This window comes from Lipotes vexillifer, unplaced genomic scaffold, assembly GCF_000442215.2.
Source record: "Lipotes vexillifer unplaced genomic scaffold, Lipotes_vexillifer_v1.1 scaffold232, whole genome shotgun sequence".
NCBI lineage: Eukaryota > Metazoa > Chordata > Mammalia > Artiodactyla > Lipotidae > Lipotes > Lipotes vexillifer.
The window spans coordinates 1,763,218-1,787,163 of NW_006793997.1; the positions used below are offsets into that span (position 1 = coordinate 1,763,218).

Sequence of the window (23,946 nt, forward strand, 5' to 3'; positions counted from 1 at the left end):
CAGGAAGCTAAAAGAATGCTTTTGTTTTTTATTTTATTTTTCCATCTGGGAGCTAGTCTTTTGCAGACTTGGTTTCCCCATCTGCAAAATGGGGATACTCACCCTTCCAGCAATTAGACTTTCAGGGCTGGCATGAGGCTCAGGGAGAAGTTCACGTGCTTTGTAAAGTAATGTATGAACAAGAGAGACAGTGAGTGTTTCCCAGGGCTTAAAGATGGGGAAGCAGAAAGTCTAGACATTTGGACTGAAGGAAAGAAGCTAGATGTTTCTGAGGAAGTTCCCACTCATGGCTTATTTCATTGCCAAACAAACACAAGAATATATTTTTTTGAAAAGACTGGCTAATGATTCTGGTAGGTCGTGTCTTACCAAATCAGGTTTTGCTATAGCCAAGATCACTAGGATTAGAAGAAACCTCCTTATAAGACAATGCAGCATTCAGATGACAATGCTTCCTCTTTGCTTGATGGTGGCTGTCACCCTCGGAGACAACCAGGAGAGCCTGGATAATCAGCACGTTACTTTCTAATATGTGTGGTTCTGAGTGAGGAAGAAAGACCGTGTATATATACCTGCCCTTCAAAAAGCAATGGGAGGGCTTCCCTGGTGGCGCAGTGGTTAAGAGTCCACCTGCCAGTGCAGGGCACACGGGTTCGAGCCCTGGTCCGGGAAGATCCCACATGCCGCGGAGCAACTAAAGCCCGTGAGCCACAACTACTGAGCCTGCGCTCTAGAGTCCATGAGCCACAACTACTGAAGCCCGCGAGCCTGGAGCCCATGCTCCGCAACAAGTGAAGCCACCGCAGTGAGAAGCCCGCCGACCACAACACAGAGAAAGCCCATGCGCAGCAACGAAGACCCAATGCAGCCAAAAATAAATAAATAAATAAGATAAATTTATTAAAAAAACAAAAAGCAATGAGAAAGCTAGTTGAATTAAAAATATGCTTTGACTTGCATGTACGAGAAAGTCATTCCTTCAGTTCCCAATGCCCCAGGAAGCTGGGGGGCTGGACTCTGGTCTGGAGGGGAACCGGTGGGAGAAAGCTGAGAAGCACGCCTGGAGCACATGTCCTATCTTGCTATACTTAGCAGAGCTTCTCTTTCTCGAGTTCCTTAAGGAGTCTGGCCCACCTCTCCCTGATGCCCACCAAAGGGTTTTCAGGAAAAAAAAACCCTGTTTTCTTTTCCTCTGTTTTTTCAGGAGGACAGAGCCTGTTCTCTTTGGAGCAGGTCCTGACTTCCCTCCTAGAGCCTCTCAACGCCTTCATCTCTGCAGGGACCGCAGAGATGAGAAGCCGGGGACTGGGGAGACACCCAAACTGAGAAAAGGCAGGACATTCAAAGTGAAAAGAGGAGTTAACAAACATCTGAACGCTGGGAACCAAATATTGTGGTTGGTGCAGAAAACCCTTGTGAAAAATGAGGTTAATGTGGGAAATGCTATTATAGCATCAGCCCACAATGCTCGCCTCTATAATTAAATTTCCCTCAATTCCACCTCATCAGATTTCTTGAGATTACCAGGGATGCATCAATAGCCAATTACTCTTGATGAATCATTTTACAAATTGCATTGCTCCCACCTTCGTGTTCCCTGTCACCAGAACATCATTAACAGATACAATTACTGATGACAGGGGGGCTGATCCCAGTGGGGTACAATGACCCTTGGCTCATCCTGGGCATGCGTGGGGAGAGCCTCGCTGTCCTCAGAAATCCCAGGAGAAAAGATGGGAAAAATCAGGACCCCATGAATGGCCCCGGGCTATTTTACTGAGGTAGGGATGGATTCAGGGTCACTCGTTTTCTGTCCGATTAGCTGTATGGGAAGCAAAGAGGAGACGGCCACTTCCATCCCCCTCCTCCACGCCTGGCTTTGGGAACCCTTAGAGATGCTAAGGATGTGAGCCTCATCAGTGGGACACTTGAGGACCCTAAGTGGGTGGGCTCTGGCCCCGCTAGTTCTGGAGGAGCTGTCTTTTGCCTGTTTCATGGGGGAGAGGAGAAACAGACTTCCATTACCCGAAAACATGAGGTCCACATCTTTCTGCTTGCTCAGCACAGAAACTTAACAGAAAAACTTAGCAGAAATTGACAGAATTCACATCAACAGTCCCTTCTTAGGACTCCAGGTGCCCCTCCCCATATCTATGTCCCCCTCTCCTTGTGTCACTGGCTAAATGACACCCAGCCCAGAGCTCTTTTTAGCCAACAGAGGCCGTAATGCGTTTCTGGCTTCTGGGTTTGTGATCTGTTAAATGGAGGCAAACAATTCCAAACACCAAGAGACCTGGAAATCCTTTTTCTAGGAATCTATGTTATGGATGCATCTTCATGGGCACATACTATCTTAGGTTCAAGAATCTTCTTTGCAGTGGTATCTGTAACAACAACAACAAAAGAAGCTATGTGTCTACCCAGGCGAGGGTGGGGTAGGGACAGATAGATTGTGGGTCCTTAACCCAAAGGAATACTAGGCAGCTGGCAGCTTTACATATATTGACTCGGAAAGTGAAAAAAGCAAGTTTCACTATAAAGTGTATCATTCTATTCTTAAAAAAATGACAATGTCTTTGTGATTTATTTTGTGTTTATGTCAATGCTTTAAAAGCACTGAGAAACCTCTGGAAGGACTGTGCACCAAACTGTTGGCAGTGGCCACTCCTGGGGATGGGATTGAGCAGGGAGGAAGACGTTACCTGTGATAAAAGAAAGGGGGGTGGGGAATAGAAAAATAAAAGAAACCCTTTTGGAAAAAAAGGAAAAAGGCAGGCATGCTAGGAGTCTGACACCCCTCTCCCTGACCCCATGCCCAGTGGGAACCACCATCCTGAATTTCCTGTTAATCATTTCCTTCATTTCTTTACAGCTTTCTACTGATACATGAATCCTGAAATACTATATTGTTGGCTTGGCCTGTTTTGGAACTTTAAATACCTGCATGGTAATTTTGATATCCTCACCCTAACATTATGTTCTAGAGACTCAACCAGATCAGCACATGGAGGGTCCTACACTGTGTTCCCTGCTGCGTAGACCTCCACTGTCGGAACAGACCACACTGTTGGTCCGTTGGATGTCGGATATTTGGATTGGTTCTGGTCTGGTGCTATTATGAACAACTTGCTGTATTTCTGCACAAGTCTCTATGGCCTCTACCTCGGGTGGAATTTCTGTGCGGTAGGTTATGTGTATATGTTCAACTTCACCAGCAAATGCAAACTCATTTTATTACATGGCTCTGTCACTAGCACTTACCTGGACAGTTATTATTCTCCATCTTGACCATCAAATGATGTTGTCTCATCTTCAAACATGTCCTAACATGGCAGATGTGAAGTGGAATCTCTTTTTGCTTTTAATTTGCATTTCTCTCATTATTCATGAGGCTGAGCATCTTTTTATATGTGTGTGTATATGCTCTCTCTTTTTTATTTCTTTTATATCAGGGATTAGCCCTTTCTCTAAAGGGCCAGATAGCAAATACTTTTGGCTCTGTGGGCAGCTACCCAATGCTGGCGTTGTGGCCCCAAAGCAACCACAGTCAATATGTAAATGAGTGTGACTGCATTTCAAAAAAATTTTATTTACAAAAACAGGAAGTGGGCTGGATTTGGCCTGTAGCTTGTAGTTTGCTCTGACTTAGGGGACTTCCGAATTTGAGTACTTTTTGTATATTCCAAATATGAGTACATTTTTGTGTGTGCAGATATTTTCCTTTAGTATGTGATATGTCTCTTCACCTAGTATATCACGCTTTTGATGAACAGAAATTTCTATTTTAGTTATTTTTTTTAAAACATTGAACAAGATTTGCTGAAACTCAATATCAGCTTGGGTTTATTTCGCACCTGTCTTAAATATGATCAGGACCTTCTAGAAGTCCAGTGAGAGAGCATCTAATAAATAGGTGTCTAACACAGAGACAGATAACATCACCTCAGTGTGCAGAGACAGGCAGAAAATTAGAAGGTTCTGTATGACAAATGAGCAGGAAAAAATCCTGAGAACAGAGAGCACTGTTCTTGAAGGTGGCCCACATGCCTCTCATGTCTGAGCAACACCGCCCGCCCAGGTGAAGGACCCAGGAGGCCTCGGGCAATGGGATATTACCCCACAGAAATATTGGAAGTACTCACCCGGTTTGATGGGCTGCCTGTTTGAGAAGGTCAGAGGCGCGACGAGGAATTTGGTTTCTGCGACTGGCACCCAGTGGTGGAGAATTTTCACTGTCCAGACCCCAGGCCTCAGGGGCAAGTTCAAAGGGGGCTTGTAGTGGGTGAATTCGGCAGTGGACTCAATCAGGATGTCGTAGGTGGCTGCGATGATGTTGACGGGATCCACCCAGACGACAGTCACAGTCACGTTGGGGCCCTTCCCCCATTTCTGCATGCCTACTGGCTCATCCATGGGCCCCAGGAGACCCCCAAAGTTGCGAAAGAGCCGCTCCTTGGCATCCCAGTCAGTGCCGACCTGAAACAGGAGAGCGAGTTCTGAAATCACTGGGCCTCTTAGGAAGGCCTAGGATACTGCTTGTTGGGCTTCATATACCCATATAACAGATGAGGAAACTGAGGCTCCAATTAAGTTACTTGCTCAGTAACTTAACGTTGGACAGGCAGTAAGCAGAAGACCTGGGATTTGGACCTAGTCTAAAGGATTACGAGGCCTGTGGTCCATTTCACTAAACCTTTGGGCCTCCTGTGCCTACTGTGTGGTGTGTACATGGAATGAATGAATACCTGCCTGCAGGCCATTCCATGGAAACATACACCCTGCCACTCAACAGGTGCAGTTGATTTCCACTTTAGTCACTGGCTTTCCAGATAATGTGCCTCTTTTTAGTACAATCATTCTGAACAAGAATGGAGCTCAGGATTTGGAGCTGCCCTACTATAAGCTAGGAAACATGAGGGCCCCTTAGTATCGCCTATCATTTGCAGGAGTTCAGATAGCTTTCCAGGGAAGAGACAGCTTCGACTTTCCTAAAGCATTCTGAGCTGGACTCTAGGGGTGGGAGATGGTTGTACAATATCCATCCTTCCTGCCAGCCAGCGGGGGGTGTGTATGGCTTTGACCCCCCCAGAAATCTGCTCTTGGCTTCCATCCTTCCCCTTTTGCTGCCTGCAATTTATTCTCCACCCAGTAACCAGAAAGACCTTGTGAAATGTCCTCTCACTGCTCAAATCCCTGTGGCTGGTCCCCTGCTGATTCCTGGTGCCCAGCACTGTGCTTGGTACACAATCAATGCTCCAACAATTACCTGTCAAATGAATGCATGAATGACTTGGCAAAAAATGAATTAACCACATAGATCCCTGATACTGAGCTTTGATACTTTTTCAAGTCAGATTAAATTAGGGGCTCTTCTCTCCCCCAGGAGGTTTAATATAATGTTCTGAAGACACAGCATGTGGGTACATGGTAGCAGGTAATGAGCACACTACAAGGACACTGCTGCCGTGGTCCTTCTGTGAGCAGCGTCTCTGATGTGTGTGTGTGCAGGTTGGGGTGCAGGTGTGGCTAAACACGTCTACACCCTGAGCAGACTTCACATGTGCAGTGCAAACATGAGCTTTTCTCGTTGTTCGGGCCACAAGTTACTATACCCGGGACACAGGGCTCCACGGCTAATATTTACTGAGAACTTCTGGTGTGCCAGACCTACTGCTAAGTGGGTGGGTGCATCGATTTGGCTAACATTCCCAACTCCACCGAGGGGGCACCCTTGACATTATCCTCAGTTCACACACGAGGAAAGTGAGGTTCAGAGCAGTTGGATGACTGGCTCTGATCAGTGAGGGGGACTCAGGAAGTCTGAGCCCACAGTCTGGGTTCTTATTCGCTCTTGTATATATTGCCTCCCATTCACTCACTCACTCACCCACTAGGCCATTCATTCATTCATCCATCCACACCATATGTGCCAGGTGCCTACCACCTACCGGGGTGGCTGTAACACGTGCACGTTCCAGGCCCACAACCTGCCTCAGGTTTCCATCTTTAAGCCAAGACTGGCCTTGAGGAGCTGTCCTAAGGGGCAGCAGAGGGAGTTATGCTGGGACAGAGGCAGCCGTTTGGGAGACCTTGGCCTGTTCTGCCACCCTGCCACCCTCTCCACGTACTGGCTCCTACTGAGGACCCCTGGGGCCTAGCACAGCAGCTGAAACACAGGAGCAATGAAAACAACACTGTCTATTGAAGAAATAAATGAATGAGTGGGCAGGATGCAAGCTAGGCCTCAAAGTCAGAGACTGTTCTAGAGAAACCTGATTCTGCGACCTCCATCCATACAATCCTTTCTAGCTCCTTCCCACTGTTCATGAGTCCAGTCTTTCCTCCTGTCCTATCCTGCGAGGTCTGGTCCTTTACGATCCGACTCCAGCTTCATCTCCATCCCTCTCCCTCCCCTCTCCACCCCCATGCTCCAGGCCACCCTGGAACAGTCTCGGTGCCTCCGCCAGAAGGGCTCTCTCTCTCCTGATCTTCTGTCCACGCCGGGCCCTCTTTCGGGCTCAGTCTTCCTTCCTTCCCCGCCCTCCTCCTGGCCAGTTCCTCATCTAGCTCTCAGCCCAGGTGTCACCTCTACCTGGAAGCCTTCTTTGCTTACAGGCACCCCTGATGTGCTTGTCTAAGCATCTGCCCAGCATATAGCTTTTTAACCTATCATCTACCTATCTATCTATCTATCAATCTATCTATCTATCTATCTATCTATCTATCTATCTATCATCTATCAATCTATCTATCATCTATCTATCATCTATCTATCAATCTATCTATCATCTATCACCTACCTATCTATCATCTATCACCTATCTATCTATCTATCCATCTATCATCTATCTATGTATCATCTATCTATCACCTATCTATCTATCAATCTATCATCTATCTATCATCTATCTATCTATCTATCTATAATCTATCGTCTATCTATCTATCTATCTATCTTCTATCTGTTTTGCGCAGTATCACAACTTCTAATTTACATGTCTCCCTCCATAGCTCAAAACTGTCATGTGAAGAATATATACATATGTGTGTGTGTGTGTGTGTGTGTGTGTGTGTGTAACTGAGTCACTTTGCTGTAGAAAAGAAGTTAATGCAACACTGTAAATCAAATATACGTCTATAAAATAAAAAAAAACAACAAATTGTCAACTGCATGAGGGCAGGGACTACATCTGGCTTGTTCACTACTGTATCACTAGTGCCGAAAAGAGTGCTGAGCATGCAGTGGGTGCTCAATATCTCATCTATCAATCCATCTGTTATCTACACGTGTCATGAATGATTAGGAGCCGAGCACATGGACAAATGGATCGATGATCACAAAACCACTTTGGGGTCCTACTTAAGGAAGGGATGTATGACCCGTTAGGGGAGCGGGGGGACAGTCCAGAACATCATCTTTGGATCCCCCAGAGAAATGGGGGTGAACAGGTCTCCTAAGTCTGAGTTCTAAAACCAAGATAACCCAGGTGGAAGAGTTGTGGAGCAGCTGACAGTGGGAAACTTGAATTTGTCCTATATCTAGGAGAGGAGGAGGAAATCAGCTGCCGCCTCCAAACATGAGGGGAGGTGGGGCTGCTGTCACATCGTCTGTGGCCCTCAAGGTCTTCTCACCAGGCCTCACTGTGGAAGTCCGCTGCCGTTCACTGCCAAGTGGTCAATTACTCAAATTTAAGTACGTGTTGAAGTCCAAGCTCAATATACTGGCCCCCAGCTTCAAAGTCACCAAGGCTTCCTTCCCACTGCACCTAAAATGCAATTCAAACTTCTTTCCAAGGCCTGGGAGACCCCTCATGATCTGTCCTCTGGCCCCCCTGAGACCTTCCTCCTGCTCACGGGCCACACTGGCCTTGCTGCTCCTTGAATATGCCAGGCTCCTTCCTGGAGCCTCAGGACCTTTGTGCATGCTCTTCTCTTGGAAGATCCAAGAATGTTCTAGGTCTTCCCACCACTGACTCTTACAGGTTTCAACCCTAAAGTTATCTCATTAGAAAAGCCTTCCCAAATGCATCGTTCCATCAAATGTAATCCAGCAGGACTCTATGGGGCCTTCTCCAGACAGATCCTCCTAGGTCCTCCACCTGCCTCTCGTCTGGAATAAAAACTTTAGCCTCCTAGGCCTTCCTTGAGTTCCAAAGAATAAATTTAATTAGAGAAGTGAGAAAATTCAGAAAGAAAGGAAAACAGTCAAGTGAGACAAAATAATAATAGTTCAGTCATTAAACAAAGTCAAGGACCTTTTAGTTCCTCCTCAAGGGCTATAGAGGATATGCTGAGCCATATCCTTGAGCTGTTTTGCAGATTCTGAAACCCCCACCAGGTGGAAGAAGTTAACTGTATGCTGCCCACAAGCACTAGACCCCAGATGGGTTGCAACCAGAAGGTTGATGATGTTGACTCCTGATTACCTCACCACCAACCAATCAGAAGAATGTCCATGAGCTGATGATGCACCCAACAACCGCCCTCCCTCATCCTGTCTTTAAAAACCTTTCCTGAAAAACCATCAGGGAATTTGCGCCTTTTGAGCATTAGCTGCCTGGACTCCTTGCTTGGCGCCCTAGAATAAACACTGTGCTTTCCTTGACCACAACCCGGTGTCAGTAGATTGGTTTTACTGTGCTTGGGCAAGTAGACCCAAGTTTGGTTTGGTAACAGAAAGCTGTCCCTACCGGCCTCTCAAGTCCTCAGGAATCACATGAATGAAGTTTTATTTTCTTTATAATACTTGCCTTTAACTGGAGCGTTTTTGTTCATTTATTTGCTCACTCACTGGCCGAGTGCCCCACTAGACTGCAATTCCACAGTAACAAGGGTCTGGTCTGTCTGGTACACTACTGCCCCTCCCACACCTCACGTATTGTAGGCACTTGGGGGCTGCCTGCTGAAGGAATGAGCATGTTTCCTCTAAGCCACTAACATGGGACTCCCAGGGATGGCGAAATCGGAGCTATTCAATGACACTGGCCGCCTGCCATGAGCCAGGCCCTATGCAAAGCCCTGGGACAGTGCTGACCCGACGGAGGTTCTCAATAGCCCACAAAGTGGCCCTGCAGTTTGTTCCCCCCTTCTCGTCCAATTTTACACTGTTTGCCTTAAAACTAAGGGGAAAAATTTCAAGACACAAGTTTCAGGGTCCCCTGCATCACATGCTGTTACTCTGCCAGAGATCTGGGTGGTTCCCACACCAAGGGCACCAGAACTGTAGCAGGAACCCTCACAAATCACCAGCCACGGGGTGGCCAACATCCGTCACTGCCAGAAGTGCCCAGTTACCCACTGGCAGGCTGATAAACAGGGAGAGCCCAGCCACCAGGCATCCATCTCCCTAATGGGACATTAATGTCTTCAATTGGCCTCTTGGGCCCCCAGCACAGAATCCAACTGGGACAGCGTCTAATTGCCCCCTGACGCCAGTAATTTATGGAGTGGGCTCCCATGGCAGCTCGGATCCAGCCAATCCATTTGGAGCCTTAACTGAAAATGGTGGCTGAACAAGAAACTTCCACCCATGCCCGTTCAGTGCCCATCCAGTCGGGCACAGGTCGGCCAGGCGGGGCCAGAGGGACTGGAAAAGGCCCAGCAAGGAAAATGTAAGCAACGCAGACACTTCCTCCCACCCCACTCCTGACCCTCAAGATTCTCCATATTCTAAAACAGGATTCTTCATCCCTAACCCAGCAGCCAAACGCATTGGGGATGTTGAACTCCGGGAATGAAATCACCTCTTTAGCTTCTTGCTGACGTGGGGAAGTTAGAAATCAGCTGCTGGAATTTTGTGTGGGCAACACTCACCAAGCTTGATCATGTCTCCCCTTCCCACCAGCATCACTACCCAAGCACACACACTCACTCATTCAGGAATCTTATTCAGCATCTACGAAGGCTGTGTACTCTTGTACGTGCTGAGGATACAGCAGTGAGCCAGTGCTGCAATCTCTGCTCTCTTGCAGACAATCACCAAGTGATCAGAGAAATCAATAAGATCATTTGAGATGGTAAATGCTAAGGAAAAAAATAGAATAGGGATGTGTTGGGTGTAGAAATGTGGCATAAGTGGGTGGGCACGGAAGGCTTCTCTGAAGGTGCACTATTTGGATTTAGATCAGAATGAACAACAACAACAACAAAGGTGAAAACCTGGGGGACAGTATTCTAGGAAGGAGGATCACCATGTGTCAAGCCCGAGGCAGGAACAAACTTGGCACGTTTGACAAAGATGCAAGAAGAGTGAGCAGGAAGAAGTGTGGTCCTGGATGAGGCGGGAGAAGCAGACAGAGGCCGGATCATGTAGGGCCTTTCAGGTCTCGAGGTGGGGCTGATGTTACAAGGGTGGTGTTAGACGAATCCATCTCCCCAGGCAGAAAAATAACTAAAAGCCAATGCAGTCCTGGGGAGGTGGGAACTGCATTCCATGGATCCATGCATCAGACCATCTGTCCATCCACTGACACCTCTGTCCATCCATCTGTGCATGCACGCATCCATTCACTCATCCATTCAATGACTGATCTGGTGCTTACTTTGAGTTAAACCCTGTGTCAGGAACTGGGGAAACAGAAGCACAATTAAGCATGGCATTTGTGGCCTAAGAGACCTGGATTCAATGTTGAGCTCTTCTGCTTCCTAGCTACGATCCAGAAAATCACTGACTCTCTATAGGCCTCAGTTCTCCAATCTGTAAGATGGGACTAATGCCACAACTTCATTAGGAAACTGGTTTGTTATTCGTTTATTACTAACATAGGTTTAGGAGGAATCACTGGGTAGGGTGAAAAATGAAAAGGAACAGAAGTTCTACTATAAAAATATACCAAAGCTCCAGGTTGGCTGGTGCACTGATACTGACCATGCTGAACCTTCCCCAGGCACAGGGCCAGCCTGTCCTTGGGCCTCTTCAAGTCCTCTTCTCCTCCAGCTCCAACTACAAGTGTCAGAGCAGAAACAGAACCAGCAAGTGGACTGTCAGAGGGGGTGTCGCGTGGTAGTTTCTGGCCTCTTACCTCAGAAAACTGAAGCCTCCCAAAGTCGCTGGGTGGGCTGGCGATCTTGAAGACTTTCTTTGGCATCACCCATGTCTCCAGGGTCTCGAGTTTGCTCACGGCCAGATTGGTAGCATGATGCTTGATCAGAAAGCCCTGGAAACGGTCAGCAAGGAAGTAGAGGTGGACAGAGGCTGGGTGGCCCATTGGATAGTACCTGAAAAACATGCACAGGCCCATGCAAGCTCATGTGGTCAGGGCTGGACGTGTGTTGGATCACAGAGGGGTTCCCCACCCACCACGCTGATCCTGTCCTTAAAATAATCCCCATTTGATACAAAGCTCACTGTATTCCTGAAAGCTGCTCCCTGTGTTTCTATGATCTCAATAACTGCTAACAATAACTTTTTTGCTGATCATAAATGTAAAACATGCTGACTGTATGAAAGCACAATCAAGAAAATAAAAATGACTACTTTTGATGCCTCTTTCCATAGATGATGTCAATTCACAGACATTCACTGACCCTCCAGTGCTAGGTACTGAGGAGTGACAAGGGTGTGCAAACAATGTCATCGCGACATATTTCTTTTCAGCCTTATTTTCTACACACATATTTACATAAATCCTACATAGCTGGGACCATAACATACACACTGGCTATATCCTTCATAGCACTTCCTGAGCATTATCATGTCTTTGAATAGTCTCTGAAAACATGATTTTTTTTGTGTGTGTGTATACATTATTCCACTGTATGTACTACCATGATATGGAAATATAATACCAAATATGGTATTATTATGTTATAGAGAAAGTTCCCCATCATTGGGTGCTCAACTGGTTTCTCATTTTTTGCCATTCTAAACAATGCTGCATTAACCATCCTTGAGCAAAAATGTTTTGGGGAACATCTTTCTTCCTCTCTAATCTCCAAGGGGCTCTTGATGTCTGCTGCCCAAGTTTATCAGAAAGGTTGTACTGATTTACACTTCACTGTCCTTACCAGTGGCACTGGGTATGGTCCTTAAAAATTATTGCCAAACTGAGATAAATTCATACATACACAAGTAGGTAGCTCGTTTTAAGATGCATGCCTTTGATCCACAAAGGCTTCTGGCTGAAAGGGGCAGGGAAGCTAAGCAGAGATGCCCAGAGGAGGGGGGGAGTGAAGAGAGAAGGAGGGAGGAGCCTGGACGAGCCCAGTTCTTTGTCCTTCCTACTTGTGAAATGAAAAGCTGTCGGCTTCTGCAGTGTGTAAGGTGCATGGTACTTAGAGGGTGCTTGTGGTTCCTTAATGACAGCATTCCACAAATCACTGTCCCTCTCAGCCTTCCTTTCCTCTGGTCCTGCTCTGGAGTTTAAGTCTTTATGTCTGATTATAAGAGCTAGGGAAGCCGCCTTCCTGTGTTACGCATCTCCTGAAATCACTGCCTTGTTATCAGATGCCTTCGGGGCTTTGAGAAAAAAACCTGCACTGTCTTCGGACTGCTTGCTGGGCATTCCCGGCCCACGCAAGTCCACTTTGGTCTGGACTTTGGAAGCAGAAACCCCTCCCTCTGGACTGTGCTGCAGAACTCACTGCCATAATGGAATGTTCCTCATCTGTGCAGTTCAGTTCAGTAGCCTCAGCCACTTCTGACAACTGAGCACTTGAAATGTGGCTGGTGTAACCAAGGAACTGCATTTTAAATTTTAGTTAATTTAGACTTAAATGTCTCCTTGTGGCTAGTGACAATTGTGGACAGCATACATGGCATTGTGAAAGTGTCCTGGGGTTGCCTGCATTAATGTCTGCAATTTGTCACCTCTCCTGTCTCTTTCCCATGTGACTCTGTAGGTTTCCTTGCACCGATGAGGTGAGTCTCTTCCCCCATCTCAAATCTGCTTTGGCCAGAAGAGGGGGATGTATCATGCCAGTTCTGAGCCACGGCCCCAAGTAGCCTTGCACATTTCCACTCTCTCTCTTGCTCTTCTGTGATCACCATGAGAACACGCCTAGAGTAGCCTGTGGAGGGATGGGACACTCAGAGCAGAGCCGAGCCACCCCAGGTATCCCAGCTGAAGCCATCCTAGATCCGCCAACCACTCCCAGCCAAGACCTACAGCTGGCTGCAGATGCAGGAGAGATGCCAGCTGAGCCCAGGAAAACTGCCCAGCTCACCTGCAAACTTGAAGGCTCTGTAAATTCTTATCGTTTCAAAGCACTGATTTGGGGCTTGTTACATGACATTATTGCAACAGGTAAATAACAGGGCTTCAGTGTTTGTTCTGTAAGGTCGTCAGTGTTTGACTAGTAAAGGTGGAAGAAAAGCAGGAGAGACTGTTGTCATGGGAGCTAAAAGAAGAAAGTGTTTCCAGAAGGTGGTGGTCAGTTGTATGGGGCGCTGCTAAGGGGTCAGGCAAACAAGCAATGGTCAAGTGCCCCAGAAATCTAGGAGTTAATCTTGGGTTCCTCGCTTTCCCTTATCTTCTTCCAAGAAATCCCGTTTTCTCCACCTGAATCCATCCTCTACTGTCCTATGCACCGCCAGCATCTTGGTCCAAGCCAACATCACGTCTTGCTGGACCTTTGCAGAAGCGTCCTTACTCGTCTTCCTCCTACTTTTGTCTGCTATAACTGATTCTCATAGTAGCAATATGCATCGTCCCTTCCTTAAATACTGCAAGGGGTTTTGCTTATGCTTGGGTAAAACCCAGACTCCTTACCTGGTCTAAAACTCCTACCTCTTTCTCTAGCCTCATTGTTTCCCTCCGTCCCGACCTACCACCTTCTAGCCACGTGGACCTTATTTTGGATTCTTGAACATGCTAAGCTCATTCTCACCTCAGGGCCTTTGCATAGGACATTCTCTCTGCTGGAGATGCTCTTTTCCTCTTACGGTTGCATGGTTGTCTCTGTCTTATTTTGCTTAAATGTTACCGTCTCAGAGAGACCTTCCTTGACCACTGAACTTAAGTCACCAGCTCACTGCTGTTACTTGAGTTTATCGTCATTCTTCATTCTCTATAGATCTTTTGTTCTTGTTTCTGTGAGCTGGGGTACAGCCTGCTCTCACACTAGAATGGGAGGGCCTTAAGCTCGGGACCTGGTCTGTCTGGGTCATGGCTGAGCACCCAGTGCCTAACACAGCCTGCCACATGGTAGGTGCTCAATCAATACTTACTGTTTGAGGGAAGATTCTAGAAGGATTTCCTCTTGAACCCTTTTGCTTCTAAGGTACCTCTAGGGAACGTGTAACCCGGGACTGAACACAAAGCCCACTGGTACCTCCTCTAGACTCTATATGGTAATTAAGTAATTAAGACTAAGAAGAGAGTTGTAACAAGATGCCAGATGCAATACAATAGAACCTAAAGGATGCCTCAGGTGCATTCACTTGGCTCAAAGGTGTTTTTACTTCTTATCTAAATGAGGTGGGTATTAAAAAATTTAGGAGGCTCACACAAAAATGTGGATTTCTGATTTGTCTTGAAAATTCAGGAGATGTGATTGGTAACTCCAAGGGTACATTCCTACAAGGAATGTGCCGGAGGGCAAGGATATGCTGGAGTTCAGCACCAGGGCCCTGGGGGTCCCTGGTTTACAGGTCAGCCCACCCTGCGCTGAGGATACATGCTTCCTGCCTGGTCCTGATGGCATTTGAATTTGAGGACATGTAATAAAATACTGACATCCTTATCTCTGGATGGGGCTCAGAAGAAAACTTTTAAACTGCCATTTTGAGATTTTCTGCAATGAACAAATGTTATTACCTAATGAGAAAAAAATCAATAGACATTATTTTTATGAAAAGTTATACTATAGACTAGAAAGACACAATTTGCATGAAATGCCCAGAGAAAATGAGACTCCTGAAATAAAGTTTTCACTTGCTGTTTCCCCAGATAGCCCAGGGGTAAAAATTTACTCTTTTTTGCCTTTGGGACAAGGGTCCTTTGTCCTGATTTATTTGCAGGCTCATATTCATAAATATATATTGGCTTTGCCCACAGCGAGGCACAATGGTTCCATTATAATAAAAAATGTGGTAGAAGCCAAAGGATTCCAGGCCTGAGGCAACTTGATGGCTTGCTTAATCCCCAAACAAATACCAGGTGAAAATTTCAACAACTATAAATCAATTGGAGGAATCTTTTGAAATTTTCTGTAAGATTATTTACCTTATAAATGCTATGAAGCCTGGGATTAAAACTACTCTTAAACGGCATTTGCCTCCCAAGCATCGGGCACTGTGCCATCTACTAGGGACACATATGTGGCTCCTCGGCCAGGGATTCTAACCCCGGACTAGCAGGGGGAAAAGACATTCACCAACGGCCTTGATCCAAGACACTGCTGCTAAGTGCAGTGGGAGTGTTGGAGGCTACTTTGGCCTCAGGAGAGGCACGGGGTGGGCTATCAGGGGAGCTCTTAGCAAGTTTCACAGAGGATGTGGCACCTGAGATGACCCTGGAAGACTGGGAAAAGGTAGAATGAGTGGGGACAGTGGGGACGGTCGGCAAAGAACAGCGCAGAGGAAGCGATGAACGGTTCATGTAACCAGTGATGGAGCATGTAGCTCACACAGCTGGCTCCCTATTGGCTGCTTTTGGCAGTTTAAGAATATTGGCAACTAAGATACCAACAACAGCATAAACATGTACCAAGCACTTCATATGTAAAATACTGTTAATAACTCATATGGTAGTTTTGGAGGATTATCCCCTTTAAACCTCACAACACCATATGCTGTAAGGCGTATGCTTACTCCCATTTTACAGATGAGAAAACTGAGGCTCCGAGAGGTTCATTACTTGTTCAAGGTCAATAGCTAGTAAGTAGAGTGGAGTTCAAATGGCAGGTCCTGGGTTCCTAACCCATTCTGGTCTCCCTTTAAACTAAATCAGAACCTGCAGGGAGAGGAGAGGGAAGGCTGAGGGAAAAACTGTTGCAGCCCTGTGGAAATCCAGCTGGCGTGCATGCATGGGGCCCCATGTTTTCAGAGTTTTAGGGAACAAAATGGTTCCTTTCCTCTCTTCTGTTCTTGAGAAGAGGGAAAAGCGGGGCAGGGAAGGACACAGAAGGCTCAGTGGGGAAAGACTGATATTAATACATTTTTTTTCTTTGTTGTTTAAAGAGGAAGGTGGGAGGCAGAACAAGAAGGAGAAGGAGAGTGGCTAGAGGCACTTCTGGGAACCCATCCTCAGGAAATAATCAGAAAAGAGAAGGGGGATAAAAGAGGCTTTCTGCAAAAAGATATTCATCAGAACATTATGTACAATGGTCCATTACTGTCAATAGCAACAGGAAAGGGCTGAATTAAGCAAACTCCGGAATTCCTACTCAGTGGAATACTAGTGGCATTAAAAAGGGTCATTAGGGCTTCCCTGGTGGCGTGGTGGTTGAGAGTCCGCCTGCCGATGCAGTGGACGCGGGTTCGTGTCCTGGTCCAGGAGGATCCCGCATGCCGCGGAGCGGCTGGGCCCGTGAGCCGTGGCCGCTGAGCCTGTGCGTCCGGAGCCTGTGCTCCGCGGCGGGAGAGGCCACGATGGTGAGAGGCCCGCGTACCGCAAAAAAAAAATGAAGACGGGCTAGTATTATAATGCCGAGCGAAAGAAGCAGGACACCAAATCCTTGCTGTCATTGTGGAAATATCTGCAATGTACATTGCTAGAGAACGGAAGAGAAGGTACACAAAGTGAGAAGGGTTGGTTGGCTTAGGGAAAGGCAGGGGAGAGGTGGGGTTATGTTGAATCGTTTTCCCACCTTCCGTCTTCTATTCATATATTCTAGAACATTCTTTCCTGAAGTGTCAACTGGTACCCACTAGTGGTAGGTGAGATGATTCTAAAGGGTACATGAACATTTAAAATAATAATTCTGCCTTTTCGTGATGCTTTTCGTTATGTTTTTAGGTGTAACAATGACAGTATGGTTACATTTTAAAAAGGAGTCTATTTTCAGAGATAAAATATTTATGGGATTTGCTTCAATCAAACTGATCTGGGACGAGGGGAAGGTGAGTGAAGGCGCAGATGAAACCGCATTGGCCGGGAGCTGGTAATTGCTAGAGCTGGTGATGAGAGATGGGGTTACACTTTTTTCTCTCTGTTTGGTGTATATTTGACATTTTCCATAAGAAAAAGTAAAAAAAAAAGTTCCGTATTTTCATGATTACTTTCCACGTAAAACAAACATAACTATCTAATATGGTGACATAAAGCTTCCTTCTAAAATACACATATTTAGCACAAAGAATGAGTCCACAGAAAGGAAATAATTAGGTAAATGTTAGATCTGCTATCCTGAGAAGGTAAAAGGGTGACGAAGGCTTAGACAGGAAATGCTCTGAACGCTGGGATGTCTGCGTGGATGATTTTAGGGAGAAGCTTGGGTGGAGCCGCAGCCCCTACAGAGAAGGACGGTCCCTCGTCCCTGGTCCCCCTGCTCCCTGGCTCACCTGCAGCTGTTCTCCCCGGCGTCGTGCAGCAACAGCTCTGCCCGGCGGAGGCCCAGGCGGGAGAAGGAATGATACAAGGTCAGTGTCACGTCGCTCAGGCTGTAGATGCCGTCAGGCTCATCGTAGACATTCTCCCAGTACGCGCGGAGGCCCGGGGTGCCCGCGGGGTAGTTCCCATACAGGTAATAGTCCAGCTGCCCAATGATTTCCTGATTCACCACGGCTTCGAACTTGCGGGCAAAGAAGGTGGGCCGGGCTGTCTGCTGCGCTCATGAAATAAAAAGAACAATGTCAGCAAGTGGGGATGAGGGTAGGTGGGTATTTAGGAGCCAGGCTCTGTAGCCAGCCTGCCTGGATCCACATCCCAGCTCTGACATTTACTGCCCTCTCTTGTTCTCAGTTTCCTCATCTGTAAAAAGGGTGTTAGGATTGAATGAGTTAACATTTGTAAAGCATTTAAAGCAATGATGGACATGTAGTAAGCATCACTGAAATATTTGTGAAATAAATTATATCCTAGACGTTTATAGCTGGGATGGATCTCAGAAATCATTTAGCTGGAGGTCTAATACCGCTTACGGATATATTTTAGTTGTCCAGAAGAATGTTTTAAAATTGAATTAGCTGACAACATTTAAAAGGTAGAAGCGTTTACAGGAGCAACTTTTGGTTTCCCTTTGAACAGAAATGATCTGGCCCCATGTTCCTACATGGTGACAAGTAGTTAAAGCTGAATAGCACCTGTCCCTTTAGATGGGCATGGGGTTTTTGGCTCACCACAGTCCCTACCATTCCCTATTGCCTCCTGGGCATTGTAACTGACTTACAGACTCACAAGGAACATCCTGGATTTACTGATTGGAATCTTCAGGAGTGAGGCTTAGAAATCTGTATTCTTAACAGGCTTTGAAGGTGATTCATTTGCTCACTAGGGTTTGAGGATAATGCGAAGGACACCTGACCTGGCTGCACATCAGAGTCACCTGTGGAGATTGCGGAGTCCTTCCCACCGACCTACTGAATCAACATCTCTGAAGATGAGATTTAGGAATCCGTATCCAAAAAAAGCCTCCCAGGTGATTATGCTGCAGTGTTTGAGAACCATTTATGTAAACCAAATTTTCAAGGAGGCTGCGTCCCAGAGAAGAAAGGGACTTACTTATCTAAGGTCACACAGCAAGGTAATGGCAGAGCCAGGATTCAGATACAGCGTCAAGGGTTAGAGAAATAAAATACTGAGCCCTTATTATCTACCAGGTCTAAAACTATGGTCTGGGGCAGAGATCAATGAACCTTTTCAGCAAAAGGCCAGACAATAAATATTTCCAGCTTTGCAACTACTCAACTCTGCTGTCATAGTGTGAAAGCAGCCGCAAACAGGTAAATGAATGGGCATGCGGCTGTGCTCCAAAAGCACGTTATTTACAAATACATGTAGTGGGCTGGATTTAGCCCAGGGGCTGTAGTTTGCTGACCTCTGAGGAGCCTATGATCTAGTGTAATTATTGACCTTAATTTGGGTCTAGGATTGTTCTCACTGCAGTGGATTAATAGCAACAATAATGTCAATAAAAACTCCTGAGCGCACGCTATATACAGTGCACTGCACTTTGTCATTACCTCTAATCCTCCCAACTCTAATCCTCGTAACTCTGCAAAGCAGGTGTTACGATTCCCATTTTACAGATGAGGAAACTGAGCTCGAAGAGGGCAAGTGATATGTACAAACTCACACAGTTGTAAGATTTGAACCCAGATCCGATGACTCTAAAACTCAAGCTCTTTCTTCTGCATCATCCTAGGATCACACTGCTAGTTGGGGGAACTCGAAGCCTCAATAACAAAAACCCTTGTTAGTATTTGGAACATCCCATCTGCTCTCTGCTTCATGACCCTTGGGAACCTCACCCCCTTCTCTGTGGTGAAGGGATCAGGTCAGTTCCCTTATAGTAGCACTGAAAAGAGCCAGACCACGTAGGTTCAAATCCCCATTCTGCATCTTTCAAGCTGTGTGTCTTTGGGCAAGTCATCCAGGGCCTCAGTTTCCCCATCCTTAAAATGGGTATAATAGTATGCGTACTTAGCATAGAGTCTGGCACACGGTGTTAGCAGCTATGAGTATGTGACTATTATCACTACACCCTTAAGCCTGCTACCAGGGGCTTCCAAGTCTTCGTTTTCTGGAGGCAGAGAACCAGACTCAGTGGCAGGGCAGCCTCCTTTCTCCTCCCGAGATTCTCTGATCATAGCTGGAGCTCCTAAAGGGCACATTTCTATATTTACAGTTCTCTTCCTCGGAGTTCTTTCAACAAGAACTCAAGAGTTCCGTGCAGGCAGCAGTTTCTTGAGTCTAGATGTTGGGGGATATTCTTGATTTTTGTTTACTGCGAATTAAAAAGCTGTGAGCATGTAACTCAGTCTCTATGTTAGCTCATCTTTATCAGAGACCACGATGTCCCCAGGATGCTGGGACTGGAATACAAGTGCCAGTGCCCAGGAGTGGCCCCAGAGGGTCAGTGCACCCAAGAATCACCCGGCTTCTTGCTCTAAATGATGAAGGTCCTTTGCAATGAGGGTGATGACTGGTCCTCTATGAAAGTGGGAATTCTCTATTTTCTCTTTTGAATAGGTCAAATATTCCCCTCGCCACCCTCTTTCTGCTCAGCAGATCCTTTCTGCACGGACAATGGAACTAAAATGTCACCCAAGTTCATGCCTCAATTAACATGGGTTTGAGGAGGCCCCCGGGTAGCTCTCAATCTGCCACCAAAAACAGACCTAAAGAATACTTATTGCAGCAACTGCTTACGCAGGCGAAAGACGTTAGGGGGGAACCTTGAGGGAATAAGAAGGATGGGATGAAACCTACTGTGTATTCTGCTCCCAACCAGGCATGAGACCAGGCTGGCAGCGGGGTCTGGTGGAAAAAGCCCAGGTCTGGAACTGGAAACACCTGTGTGGGACCTCCCACCCTACCACTCCACAAGCTGCATGTCCACGGACAAGCAAGTCCCTGCTTCTGTGCCTTGGTTTCCCCACCTGCACAATGGAGATGATTTCTACCCGGTGAAGCCAACGCCCACAGAGGACCAGGCACACAGCCTGGGATAGAACAGACCCGTACCCCGTGCTTCTCAAACAGAATAGCCTCCTAGTTGCTTGGGGGTCTCGTTACGATGCAGATTCTGACTCAGCAGGTCAGGAGCAGCAGAGATTCTGCATTTCTAACAAGTTCCCTAGTGATGCTGTTGCTGCTGGTCTGTGGACCACACTCCGAGGAACCAGGCTACGAGGGTGGAAGCTTCACGGGGCAGTCCGTGTCCTCCCTGGACATTTCCGTTATGTACCAGAGCAAGGCAGCAGGGGCACCTTGGACTGGGTTACCAGCCTGGCACTGTTGTGCCCCCCCCCCACATTAGTGGTTTGGGAAACAGCATATCATCTCCACGTGGTGGCTCTAGTGACCTCAAAGTGACTTGTTGAACCATTTGTAGCCTTCTGTTTGTGCTCTGGGCAGCTGAGGCTGGGCATGGTGAGGGGGAGAGAAGGAAGAACTCAGGGTACTGGCCTAAAGGGAGTGGGAGGCGTGCTCATACGGAGTGGAAAGAGGTCGCCATCCCGAATAGGTCTGGGGTCCAAGGCACCCTTGGTGCTCACAGGAAGCAGATGGGGCACTGGCCACCCTCCTGTCTCTGCTCTCCCCAGAACTATGAATCAATGGGCCTTGCAGAGATACCTGTGAAGGCAATAATGTTTCTTTTTGTTCCTCCTTTAAAGTTCACAGAGCACGGTGTTTTACAAACTTGTCTGCTCATCAGAATTTCTCAAAGTGTAATATATTAAAAATAAAAATTCCTGGACCACACTGGAGATCAAAAGCTCTCAAATGGGGATGAGTTTGCCACCAGTGGACAGCTGGCGATATCTGAAGACATTCTTGGTTGTCATAACTGCAGGGTGCTACTGGATCCCCACAGGGGACATTAGGTAGCATCTGGGGATGTCCCTGGTTATCACAACAGGGGGAGGTGCTCCTGGCAGCTAGTGGGTAGAGGCCAGGGAAGCTGCTAAACATCCTACAGCCCCCTCACCCCAATATAGAATTATCCAGCCACAATGTCAAGAGTGCTGAGGTTGAGAAACTCTGCCCTCTAATCAAGTTTGTACCCAGAAATATGTTTTTAACAAATATTTCAGGAGATTCTGATTGAAAGGCAGTATAGAGAAATGGATACAAGTATGGCCTTTGGAAACAGATACGTTGGGCTATGTGACCTTGCAACTTTCTCTGCCTCACTTTCCCTATCTCTAAAATGGAATAATAATCTATGTATGTATGTATGTATGTATCTTCTAAGGCTGTTGTGGGGTTAATGGGTCAATACAGGGAAAGTGGTTAGAACATCCCTTGCATGGTGTTAGTGATCAATAAACGTTGGCTACTGTTGATGTTGTTATGATTATCATCAAGAACCAGGGTTGGGGGGTGGCTTCCCTGGTGGCGCAGTGGTTGAGAGTCCGCCTGCCGATGCAGGGGACGCGGGTTTGTGCCCTGGTCCGGGAAGATCCCACATGCCGCGGAGCGGCTGGGCCCGTGAGCCATGGCCGCTGAGCCTGCGCGTCCGGACCCTCCGTTGCTCCGCAACGGGAGAGGCCGCAACAGTGAGAGGCCCGCGTACCGTGAAAAAAAAAAAAAACACCAGGGTTGGAAAGTGCAGGATCCAATGACCTGCAGGGCTGCCTTGGATGCCTGCAGACGCTGGCTGGAAGGCGCGGCTCACCTGGAAGCGGTGAAAGTCCTGCGGCTTGAAGTCGTTGGGGGAGCAGCCGCACCAGTCCACGATGTGCTTGTACTGGCACTTGCAGCCCAGCTTGCGGTTCCAGTTGGTGATGCGCAGGTTGTTGTCCACCATGGTGTCGCAGTGGGGACTGTTCTCCAGGACCGTGTGGAAGAAGGACTGTGGGGCAGAGAGGGGCCAACCTGAGACCTCGTCCAGCCTCCCTCGAGTGGGCTGGGGTGAGGCGTCCTTCCCGAGGGCCACCTGACAGTGAAGGGACTCTGCTGGAGACTCAGCTGTTCTCTCTGCAAATGGGGTCAGTGCCAGTCCAGGCCAACCAAGGATACCCTGGAGCTTTTGTCCAGAGTGGCTTAATGCTGCTTAGAAGTTACTGCTCTGAGTGTTTCTCTAAGATGTCTCTCCCCAGCAGCCTAGAAACTGATTTCAAGACATCCCTTATCACCCAGGACATCCTCTGTCCGCTCAGCAGAGAGAGAAAGTCCCTTAGGGTGTGTCAACACATGGGGACCAGAGAAAAACACCGGGACAAGTTTCTAGAAAACCCTGGGCCAAAAGGGCTCTTGATTTTGCAAATAGTTAGACCTGAAACCAAAGAGACTCAGGTCTGAGATATCTTGAAAACGAAGACTGAAGCTCTGGAATTGCACTCCTGGGAGAGGGAGGCCAGAATCACGGATGCCCTCCTGCCCTAGTCACTCGAGTAGCAACTACAACACTGGGAGGGGAGGAGGTGGGGGCCCATTGGGCTTCCCACTGTCCGTGGTGCTGAAACAGGCGCCGTAATCTCCCCCTATTCCTGAGGCTTGGTCAACCTCTCCTAGGAATCTGAGAAAGAGGCAATGTTGAGAGTGAAAAGAGAGACCAGAGAAGAGACACATAGTTGGAGCTGCTGAAAGAGAGAGAGACGGTGTGTGTGTGGGGGGTGCACTCTGTATGACAGACTCTAGATCTATCCACCTCATTACAAATAGCTCAATTTCGTTTCTTTTTATGGCTGAGTAATATTCCATTGTATATATGTGCCACATCTTCTTTATCCATTCATCCACACAGAGAGAGAGAGAGAGAGAGAGAGAGAGAGAGAGAGAAACTGACTTCTATTTGGACAACTGTTTTATAACAACCTCAGATACCAGGCAGATATGTTCTCCCCTGCTCTCTGCTTCCTAGGGAAAGCTGTTGGGGAACACGTGTCTTCCTGTTACAAATTCATGGCACACTGTTCTCCATAGTGGCTGAACCAATTCACATTCCCACCAGCAGTGCAAGAGTGTTCCCTTTTCTCCACACCCTCTCCAGCATTTATTGTTTCTAGATTTTTTGATGATGGCCGTCGGATGAATGGATAAAGAAGATGTGGCACATATATTGATTTGCATTTCTCTAATGATTAATGATGTAAAAAAAATGTTATGAAGAACCTAGGGGTAAAACAGGAATAAAGACAGAGACCTACTGGAGAACAGACTTGAGGATATGGGGAGGGGGAAGGGTGAGGTGTGTTAGGGCGAGAGAGAGACATGGACATATATATACTAACAAACGTAAGGTAGATAGCCAGTGGGAAGCAGCCGCATGGCACAGGGAAACCGGCTCGGTTCTTTGTGGCTGTCTGGAGGGGTGGGATAGGGAGGGTGGGAGGGAGGGAGACAAAGAGGGAAGAGATATGGGAACATATATATATGTATAACTGACTCACTCTGT

The 23,946-nt window shown here is 47.1% G+C and overlaps 1 protein-coding gene across 1 annotated transcript in view; it reads right to left on the reverse strand.

Moving 5' to 3' along the window:
- XYLT1 (xylosyltransferase 1) overlaps positions 1 to 23,946 on the reverse strand; it is a 195,924-nt gene that overhangs the window by 2,858 nt on the left and 169,120 nt on the right. Inside the window, exons 7-10 of the mRNA XM_007466967.1 lie at positions 22,225 to 22,401; positions 17,444 to 17,706; positions 11,022 to 11,217; positions 4,143 to 4,476 (exon numbers count right to left, since the gene is read on the reverse strand). Of these exons, the coding sequence (XP_007467029.1) occupies positions 4,143 to 4,476; positions 11,022 to 11,217; positions 17,444 to 17,706; positions 22,225 to 22,401 (970 nt within the window). The remainder of the gene's footprint in view (positions 1 to 4,142; positions 4,477 to 11,021; positions 11,218 to 17,443; positions 17,707 to 22,224; positions 22,402 to 23,946) is intronic.